Source organism: Phocoena phocoena, chromosome X (genome assembly GCF_963924675.1).
Source record: "Phocoena phocoena chromosome X, mPhoPho1.1, whole genome shotgun sequence".
Classification (NCBI taxonomy): domain Eukaryota; kingdom Metazoa; phylum Chordata; class Mammalia; order Artiodactyla; family Phocoenidae; genus Phocoena; species Phocoena phocoena.
The window spans coordinates 59,697,772-59,716,773 of NC_089240.1; the positions used below are offsets into that span (position 1 = coordinate 59,697,772).

A 19,002-nucleotide genomic window follows, 5' to 3' on the forward strand; every position below is an offset into this window, starting at 1 on the left:
ATAGATGGTAATTGAAACCATAGTCAGAGATGAGACTTTAAGGAGAGAAAGTGAGTGAGCTTTGAGGAACTTTATCATTTAAAGGACAATTGGATCAAAGATGAACTAAGAGACTTAGAAGATCAGCTTGAAGAATAGAAGGAAAAGCAAGAAAGAGTGGCATCTGGTAACCCAAATGCTACCAAACAGTCAAATAAAATGAAGACTGAAAAATGCCCATGGGACGTAGTGACATGCCGATCATTGGTGACATTATCAAGAGTTATTTCAGCGGAATGTTGTGGGCACAAATCAGGTTAGAATAGGTTAAAGAGCAAGTGAGAGAAGAGCAAAAGGAAATGGAGGCAGTGGGTGTAGACTATTCTGTTAAACTTTGTGAAGGAGAGAAATTGGGCAAAAGAGATAGGAAGTGGGATTGGGAAAGGTGCTTTTGTTTTGTTTTGTTTTAAGATGGGAGAGACTTGAACATGTTTTAATCTTAGTAGGAAGGATTCTGTAAAAGGGGAGAAGTCAAAGATATAGAAGAGAGAACAGATAACAAATAGAATAAGATTTTTTTTAATTTATTTACTCATTTATTTATTTATTTATTTGGCTGCACCGGGTCTTAGTTGAGGCACGTGGAATATTTTAGTTGTGGCATTCAGGCTTTTAGTTGTGCCATGTGGGATCTAGTTCCCTGACCAGGAATTGAACCTGGGCCCCTTGCAATGGGAGCATGGAGTCTTAACCACTGGACCACCAGGGAAGTCCCCAGAATAGGATTTATCAGAAGGCAAGAAGACTTGGGATCCAAAGCTCAAGCAGAGCAGCTCCTCTTTTATCATAAGAGGGAATGGAGAGGTTGATTGCACATTCACTCTGGTTTAAGATCTGTCTCCACGAAGCCTCCTTTGGACTATTTTGGGATTTCATTAATTTGCTTCTTCTCAGAACCCTAAAGTACTTAACTATACTTGATGACTAGTATCTTCTGTCTTGTGTTATTTCTTACATTTTCAGGCCTTAGTCTTGTCTTCATCAACTAGATTGTAAACTGGATAATAAACCACAAGAGTTTATTCTTGTATCCACCCCCCACATTGCGTAGCCCAGTGCTAAGTTTGATTTTTTAAATTAATTAATTAATTATTTTTGGCTGTGTTGGGTCTTTGTTGCTGCGAGCAGGCTTTCTCTAGTTGTGGTGAGCAGGGGCTACTCTTCATTGTGGTACACAGGCTTCTCATCGCGGTGGCTTCTCTTGTTGCAGAGCATGGGCTCTAGGCGCACGGGTTTCCGTAGTTGTGGCACACAGGCTCAGTAGTTGTGGCTTGCAGGCTCTCGAGCACAGGCTCAGTAGTTGTGGCACACGGGCTTAGCTGCTCCGTAGCATGTGGGGTCCTCCCGGACCAGGGCTCGAACCCGTGGCCCCTGCACTTGCAGGCAGATTCTTAACCACTGCGCCCCCAGGGAAGTCCCTAAGTTTGATTTTTTTTAAAAAGTAGGTTCTCTGGAACTTCCCTGGTGGTCCAGTTGGTAAGACTCTGTGCTTCCAATGCAGGGGGCCCGAGTTCAATCCCTGGTCAGGGAACTAGATCCCACGTGCATGCCACAACTAAGAAGTCGGTGTGCCGCAACTAAACATGCCACAGCGAAGATCCCATGTGCCACAGCTAAGACCTGGTGCAGCCAAAATAAGTAAATATTTTAAAAAATAATAATAATAAATTAAAAAAAATAGATTCTCAAATAAAACTCATGAAGATGCTTAGGTAAAAGAGACAACTCATCTTCTAAGTACTAGTTATTCATGTAATGCTGATTGTCCTTTTATCATTGAATCATCAACCATGTTGCTTTCTGTAATACCTAAGATATGCTTTAGATTTCATAGGTATCAAGTAAGATTACCCGACTACTAATCATGGTAATTTTGCTGATAAGGGATAAGTAACTTTTTTTTTTTTTTTTTTTTTTTTTTTTTGCGGTACGCGGGCCTCTCACTGCTGTGGCCTCTCCCGTTGCGGAGCACAGGCTCTGGATGCGCAGGCTCAGCGGCCATGGCCCACGGGCCCAGCCGCTCCGCGGCATTTGGGATCCTCCCAACCGGGGCATGAACCCGTGTCCCCTGCATCGGCCGGCGGACTCCCAACCACTGCGCCACCAGGGAAGCCTGATAAGTAACTTTTGATTGGTAACTAGCTGACTATTTTTCTTTGCCTGTTCCAGGTACAACAGCTACAGGTCTTGTTGCTGCAAGCCCATGGAGGTACCCTGCCTGGATCTATAAAGTAAGAGTCATAGACTAATTTTAAATGTATATTCTAACAGAGCCTTTTTCTCCTTATGATTGTTTTCCCCTGATATTCTAAAGTTTCTGGTAGCACTTGGTGTCAAGGTAGGGAACTTAACAAACTTGCTGTCTATTTAGGACTAGCTAGTTAGCTTTGAGACAACCTGGTATAATAGAAAGAGCATAGGTTCTGGCCTCAGAAATTTATTAATTGGAATTCTACTATGAGGAAGAGCTGTCTCTCCCTCCCACCATTTATCTATTTCATTATGTATTTATAGCCATATAGACTCATGGGTATTTATTTTATTCTATGCATTAACATCCAATACTAGCATTATGTTTTATTGCTTGTTTTATTTGTTGTTTCTGCTTTGTCCACTAGGAGCTCCTTCAGGGTGGCTGTTGTATTCTTTAACATGCTATCAAGTTTTTAAGCATTTCTACCAGATATTCCACACCTGTCTTCTATTTTCCCTGCCCCAATTCTGGAATCAACCATATGTCCAAGGAGCCCTGGGTTTTTTTTTTTTATTGGAAAATGGTGTTTAGAAACCAGATCTGGGTGCTAGGTGTGCTCATTGTTACTGAGAAGTCATTACTTCTAGGCCCTCTCAGTGAGTAGAGCTAGGAAATATCTGTATGTATAGTAATCCACACATATATCTATATTTTTATGTCTATCTAACTGTGTATATATTAAAAACCATGATTTTAGACTGATACCTCTGATTCCAGTCCAACACTACAGGGTTTATTCTAATCCTCCCGCTCTCCTTATTTATAACTTCTTTCTCTAGCAGTGAAAAACCAGCTCTCCTTATCTGCATTCTATTTACTTACTTGTTCAGTTCTAGTATACATGTAAAATAATTTTGGAATTGCTAGCCCATACCCCTGTGAGAAACACTTTTAGGAACTAGATTACAGCATATATGTATAATTCTTTTGTCTTTAGGCTTAGAATATCCAGGCAAGATATTGTTTCCCAGACTTACTGTTTGTATTCCATTGTGGGTTCCCACTACATCTTGCTTGGTTAGTTTTAATTGTTTGTTTATATTTTGGGTATATGAAGTGTATGTGAAACATTATCATGGTCTAAGAGTCAGAGTTTTACAAAAAGATATACTCAGAGCAGAGAAATGCAAATCAAAACCAAAATGAGATATCACCATACACCTGTCAGGATGGCTACTATGAAAAACAAAAAATAACAAAAAGTAACAAATGTTGGAAAGGATATGAGGAGGATGTGGAGAAATTAAATTAGAACCTTTGTGCACTGTTGAAAGGATTGTAAAATGGTGTAACTGCTATGGAAAACAGTATGGAGGTTCCTCAGAAAATTAAAAATAGAACTACCATATGATCCAGCAATCACACTTCTGGGTATATATCCAAAAGAATCGAAAACAGGGTCTCAAAGAGATATTTGCATACCCATGTTCATAACAGCACTATTCATAATAGCTAAGAGGGATTTCCCTGGTGGTTCACTGGTTAAGAATCTGCCTTCCAATGCAGGAGACGTGGGTTCGATCACTGGTTGGGGAACTAAGATCCCACATGCTGTGGGGCAACTAAGCCTGCACACTCTGGGGCCTGCGTGCCACAGCTAGAGAGCCCGTGCGCAGCAGCTGCTGAGCCCCTGCACTCTGGAGCCCACACACCTCAACCAGAGACAAGCCTGCACACAACAAAGAGCCCACGTGCTGCAACGAAAGATCCCGCATGCCACAACTAAGACCTGATGCAGCCAAATAAGTAAATAAAGATTTTTTTTTTAAGTAGCTAACAACTTCCCTGGTGGCACAGTGGTTAAGAATCCACCTGCCAATGCAGGGCACATGGGTTCATGCCCTGGTCCAGGAAGATCCCACATGCCGTGGAGCAACTAAGCCCGTGCGCCACAACTACTGTGCCTGTGCTCTAGAGCCTGCGAGCCACAACTACTAAGCCCGCATGCCGCAACTACTGAAGCCCATGCGCCTAGAGCCCATGCTCCACAACAAGAGAAGCCACCACAATGAGAAGGCTGTGCACCGCAATGAAGAGTAGCCCCTGCTTGCTGCAACTAAAGAAAGCCTGCATGCAGCAGTGAAGACCCAATGGAGCCAAAAATAAATAAATAAATAATAAATTTATTTTAAAAAAAGAATATAGGAAGGGCTTAAACACCTTCCTATATTCTATAAAAACTAACTAACTAAATAAATAAAAAGTAGCTAAGAAGCAGAAGCAATACAGATGTCCATCAGTGTATGAATGGATAAATAAAATGTGGTATATACATACAACAGAATATTATTCAGCCTTAAAAAGGAAGGAAATCCTATCACATGTTACAACATGAATGAAACTTGAGGGCGTTATGTAAGTGAAATAAGCCAGTCACAAAAAGACAAATACTGTATGATTCCACTTATATAAGGAATTTAAAGGACTTGAATTCATAGAAATGGAAACTAGCATGGTGGTTACCAGGGGCTAGGGGAGGGGGAAAAAGGGAGTTGTTATTTAATGGGTATATAATTTGAGTTTTACAAGGTGAAAAAGTTCTGGAGATCTATTTCACAGCAATGTAAATATACTTAATGCTGCTCAACTGTACACTTAAAAATGGTTAGGACGGTAAGTTTTATGTTATATGTTTTTTACCACAATTTTTTTAATGTAAATTTATTTATTTATTTATTTTTCCCTGCATTGGATCTTCATGGCTGCACGTGGGCTTTCTCTAGTTGTGGCAAGCGGGGGCTACTCTTCCTTGCGTTGTGTGGGCTTCTCATTGCGGTGGCTTCTCTTGTTGTGGAGCACGGGCTCTAGGTGTGGGGGCTTCAGTAGTTGTGGCATGCGAGCTCAGTAGTTGTGGCTCACGGCCTCTAGAGCACAAGCTCAGGAGTCGTGGCGCACTGGCTTAGTTCCTCCACGGCATGTGGGAATATTCCCAGACCAGGGATCAAACCCATGTCCCTTGCATTGGCTGGCGTATTTTTAACCACTGTGCCAACAGGGAAGTCCCCACAATTTTTAAGGAAAAAAAACCTACAAGAGAACTAGAAGAAAATATAGGCAAAGTTCTGTGTGCACATAGGTGAAGGTAAAGAGCATTAGAAGCAGTGGCACAAAACTAAAATAATAGACTGGGGGGTGTGTGTGGAGAGTTGTTGTATAATGGGTATGGAATTTCAGTTTTACAAGGTGAAAAACTTTTGGAGATCCCTTGCACAACAATGTGAATATACTTAACATTGTTGAACTGTACACTTAAAATTTACTGGTTAAGATGGTAACTTTTATGTTATGCTTTTTACCACAATATTTTTTAAATTTTATTGTATTTATTTTTTTTAAACAGCAGGTTCTTATTAGTCATCAATTTTATACACATCAGTGTATACATGTCAATCCCAATCACCCAATACAGCACACCACTATCCTCACCCCACCGCGGTTTTCCCCCGTTGGTGTCCATACGTCTGTTCTCCACATCTGTGTCTCTATTTCTGCCTTGCAGACGGGTTCATCTGTACCATTTTTCTAGATTCCACGTATATGCGTTAATATATGATATTTGTTTTTCTCTTTCTGACTTACTTCACTCTGTATGAGAGTCTCTAGGTCCATCCACGTCTCTGCAAGTTACCCAATGTCATTCCTTTTTATGGCTGAGTAATATTCCATTGTATATATGTGCCACATCTTCTTTATCCGTTCATCTGTCGATGGGCATTTAGGTTGCTTCCATGACCTGGCTATTGTAAATAGTGCTGCAGTGAACATTGGGGTGCATGTGTCTTTTTGAATTATGGTTTTCTCTGGGTATATGCCCAGTAGTAAGATTGCTGGATCATATGGTAATTCTATTTTTAGTTTTTTAAGGAACCTCCATTACTGTTCTCCATAGTGGCTGTATCAATTTACATCCCCACCAACAGTGCAAGAGGGTTCCCGTTTCTCCACCCCCTTTCCAGCATTTGTTGTTTGTAGAGTTCCTGATGATGCCCATTCTAACTGGTGTGAGGTGATACCTCGTTGTAATTTTGATTTGCATTTCTCTGATGATAAGTGATGTTGAGCAGCTTTTCATGTGCCTTTTGGCCATCTGTATGTCTTATTTGGAGAAATGCCTACTTAGGTCTTCTGCCCATGTTTTGATTGGGTTGTTAGTTTTTTTTAATATTGAGCTTCATGAGCTGTTTATATATTTTGGAGATTAATCGTTTGTCCATTGATTCGTTCACAAATATTTTCTCCCATTCTGAGGGTTGTCTTTTCCTCTCATTTATAGTTTCCTTTGCTATGCAAAAGCTTTTAAGTTTCATTAGGCCCTGTTTGTTTGTTTTTGTTTTTATTTTCATTACTCTAGGAAATGGGTCAAAAAAGATCTTGCTGTGATTTATGTCAAAGAGTGTTCTTCCTGTGTTTTCGTCTAAGAGTTTTATAGTGTCAGGTCTTACATTTAGGTCTTTAATCCACTTTGAGTTTATTTTTGTGTATGGTGTTAAGGAGTGTTCTAATGTCATTCTTTTACATATAGCTGTTCAGTTTTCCCAGCACTACTTATTGAAGAGACTGTCTTTTCTCCATTGTATATCCTTGCCTCCTTTGTCATAGATTAGTTGACCATAGGTGCGTGGGTTTATCATGGGCTTTCTATCCTGTTCCACTGATCTGTATTTCTGTTTTTGTGCCAGTACCATATTGTCTTGATTACTGTAAATTTGTAGTATAGTCTGAAGTCAGGGAGTCTGATTCCTCCAGCTCCAGTTTTTTTCCCTCAAGACTTCTTTGGCTATTCGGGGTCTTTTGTGTTTCCATATAAATTGTGAAATTTTTTGTTCTAGTTCTGTGAGAAATGCCAGTGGTAGTTTGATAGGGATTGCAATGAATCTGTAGATTGCTTTGGGTAGTATACTTATTTTCACAATATTGATTCTTCCAATCCAAGAACATGGTATATCTCTCCATCTGTTTGTGTTGTCTTTAATTTCTTTCATCAGTCTCTTATAGTTTTCTGAATACAGGTCTTTTACCTCCTTAGGTAGGTTGATTCCTAGGTATTTTATTCTTTTTGTTGCAATGGTTGGTGAATGGGATTGTTTCCTTAATTTCTCTTTCTGATCTTTCGTTGTTAGTATATAGGAATGCAAGGGATTTCTGTGCATTAATTTTATATCGTGCAACTTTACCAAATTCATTGATTAGTTTTAGTAGTTTTCTGGTGGCATCTTTAGGATACTCTATGTATAGTATCTTGTCACCTGCAAACAGTGACAGTTTTACTTCTTCTTTTCCAATTTGTATTCCTTTTTTTTCTTTTTCTTCTCTGATTGCCATGGCTAGGACTTCTGAAACTATGTTGAATAATAGTGGCGAGAGTGGACATGCTTGTCTTTTTCCTGATCTTAGAGGAAATGCTTTCAGTTTTTCAGCATTGAGAATGTTTGCTGTGGGTTTGTCGTATATGGCCTTTATTATGTTGAGGTAAATTCCCTCTTGGCCCACTCTCTGGAGAGTTTTTATGATAAATGGGTGTTGAATTTTGTCAAAGCTTTCTCTGCATCTATTGAGATGATCAAATGGTTTTTATTCTTCAATTTGTTAATATGGTGTATCACATTGATTGATTTGGTATATTTAAGAATCCTTGCATCCTGGGATAAATCCCCCTTGGTCATGGTGTATGATCCTTTTAAATTTGTTGTTGGATTCTGTCTGCTAGTATTTTGTTGAGGATTTTTGCATCTATCTTCATCAGTGATATTGGTCTGTAATTTTCTTTCTTTGTGACATCTTTGTCTGGCTTTGGTATCAGGCTGTTTGTAGCCTCATAGAATGAGTTTGGGAGTCTTCCTTCCTCTGCAGTTTTTTCGAAGAGTTCGGGAGGGATAGGTGTTAGCTCTTCTCTAAATGTTTGATAGAATTCACCTGTGAAGCCATCTGGTCCTAGACTTTTGTTTGTTGGAAGATTTTTAATCACAGTTTCAATTTCATTACTTGTGATTGGTCTGTTCATACTTTCTATTTCTTCCTGGTTCAGTCTCAGAAGGTTATACCTTTCTAAGAATTTGGCCATTTCTTCCAGGTTGTCCATTTTATTAGCATAGAGTTGCTTGTAGTAGTCTCTTATGATGCTTTGTATTTCTGTGGTGTCTGTTGTAACTTCTCCTTTTTCATTTCTAATTTTATTGATTTTGAGTCCTCTCCCTCTTTTTCTTGATGAGTCTGGCTAAAGGTTTATCAATTTTGTTTATCTTCTCAAAGAATCAGGTTTTAGTTTTATTGATCTTTGCTATTGTTTTCTTTGTTTCTATTTCATTTATTTCTGCTCTGATCTTTATGATTTCTTTCCTTCTACTAACTTTGGGTTTTGTTTTTTATTTCTCTAGTTCCTTTAGATGTAACATTAGATTGATTATTTGAGATTTTTCTTGTTTCTTCAGGTAGGATTGTATTGCTATAAACTTCCCTCTTAAAACAGCTTTTGCTGCATCCCATAGGTTTTGGATTGTCGTGTTTTCATTGTCATTTGTCTCTAGGTATTTTTTGATTTCCTCTTTTATTTCTTCAGTGATCTCTTGGTTATGTAGTAATGTATTGTTTAGCCTCCGTGTGTTTGTGTTTTTTACATTTTTTCTCTGTAATTTATTTCTAATATGATTTCAGTTTTCTTAAATTTACCAAGGCTTGATTTGTGACCCAAGATGTGCTTTATCCTGGAAAATGTTCCATGTGCAATTGAGAAGAAAGTGTAGCCTGCTGTTTTGGGATGGAATGTCCTATAAATATCAATTAAATCTATCTGGTTTATTGTGTCATTTAAAGCTTGTGTTTCCTTATTAATTTTCATTTTGGTTGATCTGTCAATTGGTGAAAGTGGGGTGTTAAAGTCCCCTACTATTATTGTGTTACTGTCTATTTTCCCTTTTATGGCTGTTAGCATTTGCCTTATGTATTGAGGTGCTCCTATGTTGCGTGCATAAATATTTACACTTGTTATATCTTCTTGGATTGATCCCTTGAACATTATGTAGTGTCCTTGTTTGTCTCTTGTAATAGTCTTTATTTTAAAGTCTATTTTGTCTGATATGGGAATTGCTACTCCAGCTTTCTTTTGGTTTCCATTTTCATCGAATATCTTTTTCCATCCCCTCACTTTCAGTCTGTATGTGTCCCTAGGTCTGAAGGGGGTCTCTTGTAGACAGCATATATACGGATCTTTTTTTTGCATCCATTCCACCAGTCTATGTCTTTTGGTTGGAGCATTTAATCCATTTACATTTAAGGTAATTATCGATATGTATGTTTCTATTACCATCTTCTTAATTGTTTTGTGTTTGTTATTGTAGGTCTTTTCCTTCTCTTGTGGTTCATGCCTAGAGATGTTCCTTTAGGATTTGCTGTAAAGCTGGTTTGGTGGTGCTGAATTCTCTTAGCTTTTGTGTGTCTGTCAAGGTTTTAATTTCTCTGTCAAATCTGAATGAAATCCTTGCTGGGTAGGGTAATCTTGGTTGTAGGTTTTTCCCTTTCATCACTTTAAATATGTCCTGCCACTCCCTTCTGGCTTGCAGAGTTTCTGCTGAAGGATCAGCTGGTAACCTTATGGGGATTCCCTTGTATGTTATTTGTTTCTTTTCCCTTGCTGCTTTTCATGTTTTTTCTTTTTATTTAATATTTGATAGTTTGATTAATATGTGCCTTGGCATGTTTCTCACTGGATTTTTCCTCTGTGGGACTCTCTACGCTTCCTGGACTTGATTGACTATTTCCTTTCCCATATTCGGGAAGTTTTCAACTATAATCTCTTCAAATATTTTCTCAATCCCTTTCTTTTTCTCTTCTTCTTCTGGGACCCCTATAATTTGAATGTTGGTACGTTTAATGTTGTCCCAGTGGTCTCTAAGACTGTCCTCAATTCTTTTCATTCTTTTTTCTTTATTCTGCTCTGTGGTAGTTATTTCCACTATTTTATCTTCCAGGTCACTTATCTGTTCTTCTACCTCAGTTATTCTGCTATTGATTCCTTCTAGAAATTTTTTTAAAATATAAATTTATTTATTTTTGGCTGCCTTGGGTTTTCGTTGCTGCACACGGGCTTTCTGTAGTTGTGGCGAGCAGGGGTTACTCTTTGTTGCGGTGCACAGGCTTCTCATTGCAGTGTCTTCTCTTGTTGCGGAACACAGGCTCTAGGTGCACGGGCTTCAGTAGTTGTGGTGCGCAGGCTCAGTAGTTGTGGCTCATGGGCTCTAGAGCTCATGCTCAGCAGTTGTGGTGCACGGGCTTAATTGCTCCGCAGCATGTGGGATCTTCCCAGACCAGGGCTTGAACCTGTGTCCCCTGCCTTGGCAGGTGGATTCTTAACCACTGCACCATCAGGGAAGCCCCTAGAGAATTTTTAATTTCATTTTTTGTGTTGTTCATCATCATTTGTTTGCTCTTTAGTTCTTCTACATCCTCGTTAAACGTTTCTTGTATTTTCTCCATTCTGTTTCCATGATTTTGGATCATCTTTACTATCCTTACTCTGAATTCTTTTTCAGGTAGACTGTCTTTTTCTTCTTCATTTGTTTGGCCTGGTGGGTTTTTACCTTGCTCCTTCATCTGCTGCTTGTTTCTCTGTCTTCTCATTTTGCTTAACTTACCGTGTTTGGGGTCTTTTTGCAGGCTTGTAGTTTCCGTTGTTTTTGGGGTCTGCCCCCAGTGCTTAAGGTTTGTTCAGTGGGTTGTGTAGGTTTCCTGGTGGAAGGAACTGGTGCCTGTGTTCTGGTGGATGAGGCTGGATCTTGTCTTTCTGATGGGCAGGACTGCATCTTGTGGTGCGTTTTGGAGTGTCTGTGAACTTAGTATGATTTTAGGCAACCTCTCTGCTAATGGGTGGGGTTGTGTTCCTGTCTTGCTAGTTGTTTGGCATGGGGTATCCAGCACTGGAGCTTGCTGGTTGTTGAGTGGAGCTGGGTCTTAGCATTGAGACAGAGATCTCTTGGAGAGCTCGTGCCAATTGATATTACGAGGTCTCTGGTGGTCCAGTGTCCTGAACTCAGCTCTCCCACCTCAGAGGCTCAGGCCTGACACCCAGCCGGAGCACCCAGACCCTGTCAACCACACGGCTGGAGTGCCTTTAGAATTGGGGAAGCTGACCTGCAGTGGCTCTCCTTCTGCACTGCACATTAGAATCAGCTGCTCCTTCCTTGTTTTGCCCCAAAGGCAGTGTTCCACAGGGAAAAACAGTGGCCTTGAAAATAGTCACAGCTCTGAGATGACCTTTTTTTCCCCCTTTGTGCTTAGTTGGGATTCACTTGCTCACAGGGGCCATGTGCAGAGGCCTCTCACCTGGCTCTTCTGACTGGAGTTCCTAGTGCGGAATGGCTGCCACCAACACCTCAGCTCAGGCGGGCCAAAAAATTACTCTTTATGTAGTAAAAAGTTTATCCATCATTTTTTTATTGCCTCCAGATATTTTAGCCTCTAGATTTATTGAGATATAATTTACATACCATTAAATTAACTAATTTTAAGTGTACAATTCAATGGTTTTTAGTAAACTTACAGAGTTGTACAACTATCACCACAATCCAATTTTGGAACATTTCCGTCACCCCAGAAAGATCCCTTGTGCCCATTTGCACTCACTCCTGTTCCCACTCCCAGCCCCAGGTAATCACTAATCTGCTGTCTTTTTCTACACGATTTGCCTATTGTGGACATTTCATGTATGTGGAATCTTACAGTATGTGGACTTTTTGTCTGGCTTCTTTCATCTATAATGTTTCTGAGATTATCAGTACTTCATTCCTTTTCGTTGCTAAATAGTATTCCATTGTCTGGATATACCACATTTTGTCTATCCATTTACCAGTTCATGGACTTTTGGGTTGTTTCAACTTTGTGAATATTATGAATTATGCTTCCATGAATATTCACTTGCAAGTTTTTGTATGGACATATGTTTTTTATTGGGTAGATACCTAGAAGTGGAATTTCTGGGTTGTATGTTTAACTTTTAAAGAAACTGCCAAACTGTTTTCCAAAGTCGCTACACTGTTTACATTCTCCTCATGTTTCTGGATTTTGCTTCATAGTTAAGAAGCTTTCTCTATGCCAAGATTAAAGAGGAAATCACCCATGTTTTCTTCTAGTACTTGTGTTGGTTTTATTTTTTACATTTCATTTTTCCATTTGGAGTTTATACTTGTGTTTGGTGTGGACCTATTTTCTTTTAATGTCCTTATTTTCAATAACTCAATCATTTTTTCTGATTATAAAAGTGATACCTTGCTTCTTGTAGGACATTTAGAAAAGTATAAAGAATAAATCTTAAAATTTGTCATAGTTTTATCACCCAGAAATGACTGCCCTTCTCTTTGTAACTCTCCCTCTTTGGGTCATTTAATCTTGGTTTCCTGATAATATTTTTTAAATGTTGGATAAAGGAACTGAGGAAAGCTTGGATCTCTTAAAGGGTCTCCTAAAGACCTGTTCTAGTATAGCCAGTTTAGAAGCAATTGACCCATCTTTTCTTTCAATTTAGCACAGACCTGTTTCATGTAAGACAAGACTAATGAAAACCATTCCAGACTTCCAACTACCTAGAATATCCTATAGGATATAGTTTTAGCTACAAAAGTAACAGATTCTAAGAAACAGTTGATGAATGAAACAATGTAACTCAATTGTTCAATGTTTTACAGAGAAATAATGATGCTACTTTTCTCAAAAATGTATATTTATATCTTTAGAGACATTTCTTAAGGCTTTTTACAAAATGTACAGTTTATATACATGATTTTTTTTTGCTTTTTTCCTTAGGTTATATTCTTTTCTTTGTGAATGTGTGTCATTGAAGCTTTTGTATAGATTTTCTGCACGTGTTTGTCAATTTTCACATGCTCAACTGAGGAATCCTACTAGCATTGGCAATTAAATAGCATCTGAAAGAGGAAACATTGGTTTACATTGTATTTTCCCCGGTTTAGAGAAACCTTGGAAATTTTTAGAGGAAAAAAACTATTGAGTTAAAAGTATCATTACTTTGGAGCTTGTCAACTTGCATGAATGATGCGTGGAAGTTTTCAGTTTAATAACAATAAAGAAATCAGAGCAATCTAAACTAACACTAAATTTACTCGTAGTTTATTTTTATAATCCACAGTTGAACATTCCTTCATAAGAGTTCTAGTAAATTCTCAAGAGTGTAATGAAACCCTATGGTGTGGCTTTGCTCTTAACTTTTGATAAAGAACATGCTAAGATCTTCTATAAGACTTCATGGAAATCTTAAACTGGGTGAGAGGGCATCTGTTCCTGAAATCCTTTTCTGTCCTTTCTTGAGATTGAGAACAGCTGTTCCCTGTCCTTATTTTCTCTTTATTATATCCTTGACAACTATTCATTTTCCCCTTCCATTTCCTTCAGATCAAGTCTTCATGTTTCTTCTGATCTTTTTTTGCCAGTCCTATTTTCTAGTCTTTTGAGCAATTAATCCCAGTGGATTACAAAAAAAGCAAATCAAAACTGCTTCTTATTGATCTGTTTCAGTAGTCTGGAACTGATAGCAAGTAATCTGTATAAATGCCAAAAGTTCTTTGAAGCTATTTCTGTCCCTTCCACTCCTATTTGAAATTAATACTATTGTTGCCACCACCCACTCTAAGCCATTAAAAATTGATAGACAAATGAACAGGAGGCTGTGGGTCATCAGTTTGAAGGGAGGCAAGCATTTAGAAGGGAGCACTTGTTTATGGAGAGTTGTGAAATGTGTTCTTAGTGGCCACAGGTCATCATTTCAACTTTTTCACTCCTTAAATGCTATTTCCCTAACTTTACAGCAAATAGGTAATTGACTTATGTTGATTAGCTTAAATTTTGACCCTTAGCAGTGTCACTTCTACCTCCCCCATACCTCTTCCTTCTCTAGTTCCCTAATCTTTAATGAGGGATTGAGAATGAGAAGCCGGAGAGAACATGTATCTTAGCTATTAGTTAGCCTTTACTTCTTACCTACATAGCATAAATAGAAAGATCTTAAACCAAGATCCTAAACCTAGAGGTTAGTCATTCTTGTTGCAACCATTTCTTGCTCTGAATTATTACCTTCCTCCAAACCATTAATTTAAAGTAGTTCAGGCATACATTTTTATTTATCCAATATACTACCTGGCTGGAAGTATACATTGGAATGAACGCTTTTTCTAGACTTCTGGGGGGTAATTTTAAACCAATCCCACCCTAAGGCCTATGGGATATATATTTTTATCCACCTTTGATATAACTGTTATCAATCGGGAACTTTTCTTTTCTTTTTTTTTTGGCTGCATTAGGTCTTCACTGCTGTGCATGGGCTTTTCTCTAGTTGTGGCAAGCGAGGGCTACTGTTCATTGCAGTGCATGGGCCTCTCATTGCGGTGGCTTCTCTTGTTGCGGAGCACGGGCTCTAGGCATGCAGGCTTCAGTAATTGCAGCACACAGGCTCAGTAGTTGCATCACACAGGCCCTAAAGTACGCGGGCTTCAGTCGTTGCAGTGCGTGGGCTCAGTAGTTGAGGCACGTGGGCTCTAGGGCATGCAGGCTTCAGTAGTTGTGGCACGCGGGCTCAGTAGTTGCGGCTCGCAGGCTCTAGAGTGCAGACTCAGTAGTTGTGGCGCATTGGCTTAGTTGCTCCACGGCATGTGGGATCTTCCCGGACCAGGGATCGAACCCGCGTCCCCTGCATTGGCAGGCATATTCTTAACCACTGTGCTACCAGGGAAGTCCACAAGTACTTTTCTAATATGTTACTTTCTTTGTCTTAGTGTGGAACCATCAGAGAATCTACAATCCCTAATGGAGAAGAATCAGTCACTGGTAGAGGAGAATGAAAAATTAAGTCGTGGTCTAAGTGAGGCTGCTGGTCAGACAGCCCAGATGTTGGAGAGGATCATTTTGGTGAGGCTTCAAGACTAAACTACTACCAGTCTGGACATTTACTAACTTTAGTTTCTGAAATACTTAACATGCTTCTCATTATGAGAGACAAGTTACATGGAAAGAAATGAATTAATATTACCATATCCTCCCTGGAGCCCCCTCCAGGGAAAATCCAAGAACATTTAATCAAACATACAGAAAAATTAAAAGACTTATGCCGTGAACACATATATATCTACCACAAAGAATCTACATGAAGCCTATTTTAAAGTGGATTTGTTCTAAAATATCAGAGAGGAAAGAACCAGGTCCTTCTGTCACCTTAAGTTCTGCCTAATCATCCATAATACCAAGTAATTCTCCTCACTAAGATTTTAGTTCCTTTTTATCTCCCTTCCCCTAATGTCACATTTCATATCCCATCCTAACAGCTGCCATGGAGAGAGAAAACATCTGGAAAATTAATTTTAACTCCTTTTACATATGGTTAATTTTCAAATAGTGGATCACTATGTAACTGACTACACCAGTTCTGTGTCCTACTACATGTGTGATAGTACCCTCCTGGATCAGTGTGTGTGGGCTCTGTCACTAACATTGTTCTACTAGTCTAAATACAACTCAATATTTGATAGCACAGCGATTGCCAGAAGTAAAAATGAGTTCCCACCAAAATGTAATTGAACATCTGTAATTTATACACCTTCACGAATCAGTGTACTCCAGTCAAGGAAGAGTAACCTGCTTAAAGATTTCTTTAAAGGGGGCCAAATCCTAGGTCCATTGTAATGTCCATTACTAGCAGAAGGGTGAAAATGGGATCTAGGGGATTTTTTTATATACAGTTTTCTATCTCCAGTGCTACATTTTGTGTCTTTGAAGTAACTCTAGAAGCTGTGCTTCACATGTGAGTGTGGCTCACATAACAGACAGTACTTGTTATTCTAGCCGTGTACCCATCTGACCTTTATAAGGTTGTTACAATGGCTGCCCAATAGGTTTATTGTTTGATGTCTTGTCAGAACTTCATAACGAGCACAACAGTTTTGTCCTATATAAACCATCCTTCCCAAATCTGTTGCAGCACCTAGCATGTTACAGATACTGTGACTGAAATAAAATGGAAAATATCAGTAACCCTTCCCAAAACGTAGCTGCCTCTCTGCCATTTCTTCTTCTCTGCCATCATTCTTATGCCTCATCTTTTTCTTGCTTTCTTTTGCTAAAACTAGTCTACCATATCACATAGTGTAACTTGAAAAAACCCTCAGCTCATATTCAATGTGAGGCCCTTTTATGTTTTAAATGTCCTTATGGTGGGGCTAGGGAACAGTGTAGTGTAGGAGGCAGTTTTAAAGCAAGTGGGTTTTTTGCAAACAGCAGGGCGTAGCATGCCAGGAAGTATTGCTTTTTCCCCCAGTTGCAAAGTTCTGTATGGAATTAAGGCTTCACGCTCCACCCTATAGTCTGAGCTTCATGGCAAGCATAAGACCCAGCTGCTTGGATGCTATTTTTAGTAGCTCATGTTGACTGAAGGGCTAATTTCCATGACTGTTAAAAAACACATTTCTCGCTAAATAACCAAAGCCCACTAAATCCTCTATTACAGCAAAGGAGTTAGTCTCTCTACCTAGGTTTTAATCCATAGGAGCAGAAGAGAGGGCCTAATTAGGTGAGGCTGTCAGGCAGTGCCACTGATGATCTCCTGGGTCTTTGTTGCAGACAGAACAAGCGAATGAAAAAATGAACGCCAAGCTAGAAGAGCTCAGGAAGCATGCAGCGTAAGTTTCCTACCAGATGTTTGTGACCTATACCACCTTAGTACATAATCATGGACCCACTGGCCTTTGCAGTATGATTAACCCTTGGGTTCCTTTGCTTGAATTTTCAGCTGCAAAGTGGATCTTCAAAAGCTAGTGGAGACTTTGGAAGACCAAGAACTAAAAGAAAATGTAGAGATGATTCGTAACCTGCAGCAAGTGATTACCCAGCTCTCGGTAAGCCAAGTAGGGACAGTGTAAATAGGCATATTGCTTTCGTTTGTTTCTCTTGATGCATATAAGCATGTCTAACTCTGCACCTTTTGCTGAAACAACTAGATTGTGAGCTGTTTGAGGACAAAGATCATGGATCATTGGATATGACCTGAATATTGAATTAGTTAAATCAAAACCACTCATAGATTACACGTGCAGTGGCACATTAATATTTCAGTATTCTAATCAAACACTGGAAGCAGCAACACTGGTGCAAAATTGCCTGGGTAGCATGAGCAGCAGTCATTGATTTGCTGTCTTTTCGGTGTAGGCTAACTTAATAAGAGGCCTTATACCATACCCCAATTTTAAATAAGCTGGGTTCTGACAGATAGCATAGAGCCTCCAGGAGATACCGTAGCTCTCTTTTATAACCAGTAATAAATTAGTTTGAATGATCATTCCACTATAAGTTCACATTTTTATTTATAGAACTAGTATAGTAGATGTCGGTGGGTTTTGTTGGGAGGGTGGTTGTTTGTTGTTTTTCCCAGAAGAAACATTCTTACAGTCCTACCATCCTAAAAGCCTCTTTTTATTTTTGGTGTTCCTTCTCTATCCTAGTACTTAAGCATAGATATTTTTTTGAAAAATTGAAATCATATTATGTTATGGGGTCATGGTTGGTAAAGGGGTTATGGTTTGTTTTGTTCCATCTATACCCTCTTGTTTATTATTCTGAAGCAGTAATGTGTATGTAAGTGCCTGGTAGTAATTCCTAGGTCTGAAACAGAGGTTTTAATTTTACCAGAACAGTGATTCTCTACCCCGGGTCTTGCCCAGTGTTTTCTAGAGTTGTCAAAAGGTTATCACAAAATCATCCGCATCTCTATTTTACTCTTAAAGAGTCAGTGAAAAAAATACCATACAATATTGTAAGGGGAATGGTTAGGATGGCCAGTTCAAGAAATTAAATGAGTAAACTTCCAAAAGACTAGAAAGCAGTGTTTTAGAATAAGTAGTACTGTACAAAATTATTACAGGTAGTCCAAGATGACAGTTCATTTTCCTAACAAACAGGCCATAGTAATTGAGAATCTGAGCTCCAAAGCCAGACAAACCCTGGTTTGAATCCCATTCTGCTGCTCACTAGCTGTGTAACCTTGCTAAGTACTATATTGATATTGAAAGAAAATAATCCAAGTGACTCAAATCGAGGTTAAAGGCATTATTCAGCTGATGTACTCAGGGATCACCTGGACTCCAAATAACTCCCCGAGTTGAAATAGCATTGGAGTTTCATACAGTGAGAAGGGAGGGGTGTGATTCCTTGTGGTTTGTCTCAGTTGGCAGTTTTTGTTGTTAATTGCTGTGAATCTTTTGGTTGGACGATGCTCCAGTTTTCATGCTTCTTGCTCAAGAACACTGGTGCAATCCCATCCTGATAAATGTCCAATTATTTTCAAGAGTTGTTCTTGCAAGCCTTGTTGTTTGTCAGTTTGCCAAGGTTCACAGGTGGGAGAGGTGGCAAAAAACCCTCTCTCATGTCTGTTTTAATCCTCTTACATTAGCAATATGAGCAAAGTGTGGTGGGAGCCCAAAGGAAGGGGTGATTAACTGCCTAGAAAATTCAGGAAGAAAAAACTGGGTCCTAAAAAATGAATAGGACTTTGCCACACAGACAGAGGGGAAAGGACGATCTATATAGAGGAAAAGGTATATGCAAAAGCAAAGAGGTATGAATGTTTAGAACATGGTAAGAACTTCATTGTGGCTGAAGTATAGAATGTGTGCTAGAGAATGGCTATCCACAAGGTTAAATTTCACCATCTGTAATCGAGGTGA

At 39.1% G+C, this 19,002-nt stretch overlaps 1 protein-coding gene across 1 annotated transcript in view; it reads left to right on the forward strand.

The window, feature by feature from the left end:
* Nucleotides 1-19,002, forward strand: part of KIF4A (kinesin family member 4A) — a 127,637-nt gene that overhangs the window by 56,947 nt on the left and 51,688 nt on the right. Inside the window, exons 9-12 of the mRNA XM_065900334.1 lie at nucleotides 2,209-2,270; nucleotides 15,067-15,199; nucleotides 16,904-16,962; nucleotides 17,073-17,178. Coding sequence (XP_065756406.1) covers nucleotides 2,209-2,270; nucleotides 15,067-15,199; nucleotides 16,904-16,962; nucleotides 17,073-17,178 — 360 coding nt within the window. The remainder of the gene's footprint in view (nucleotides 1-2,208; nucleotides 2,271-15,066; nucleotides 15,200-16,903; nucleotides 16,963-17,072; nucleotides 17,179-19,002) is intronic.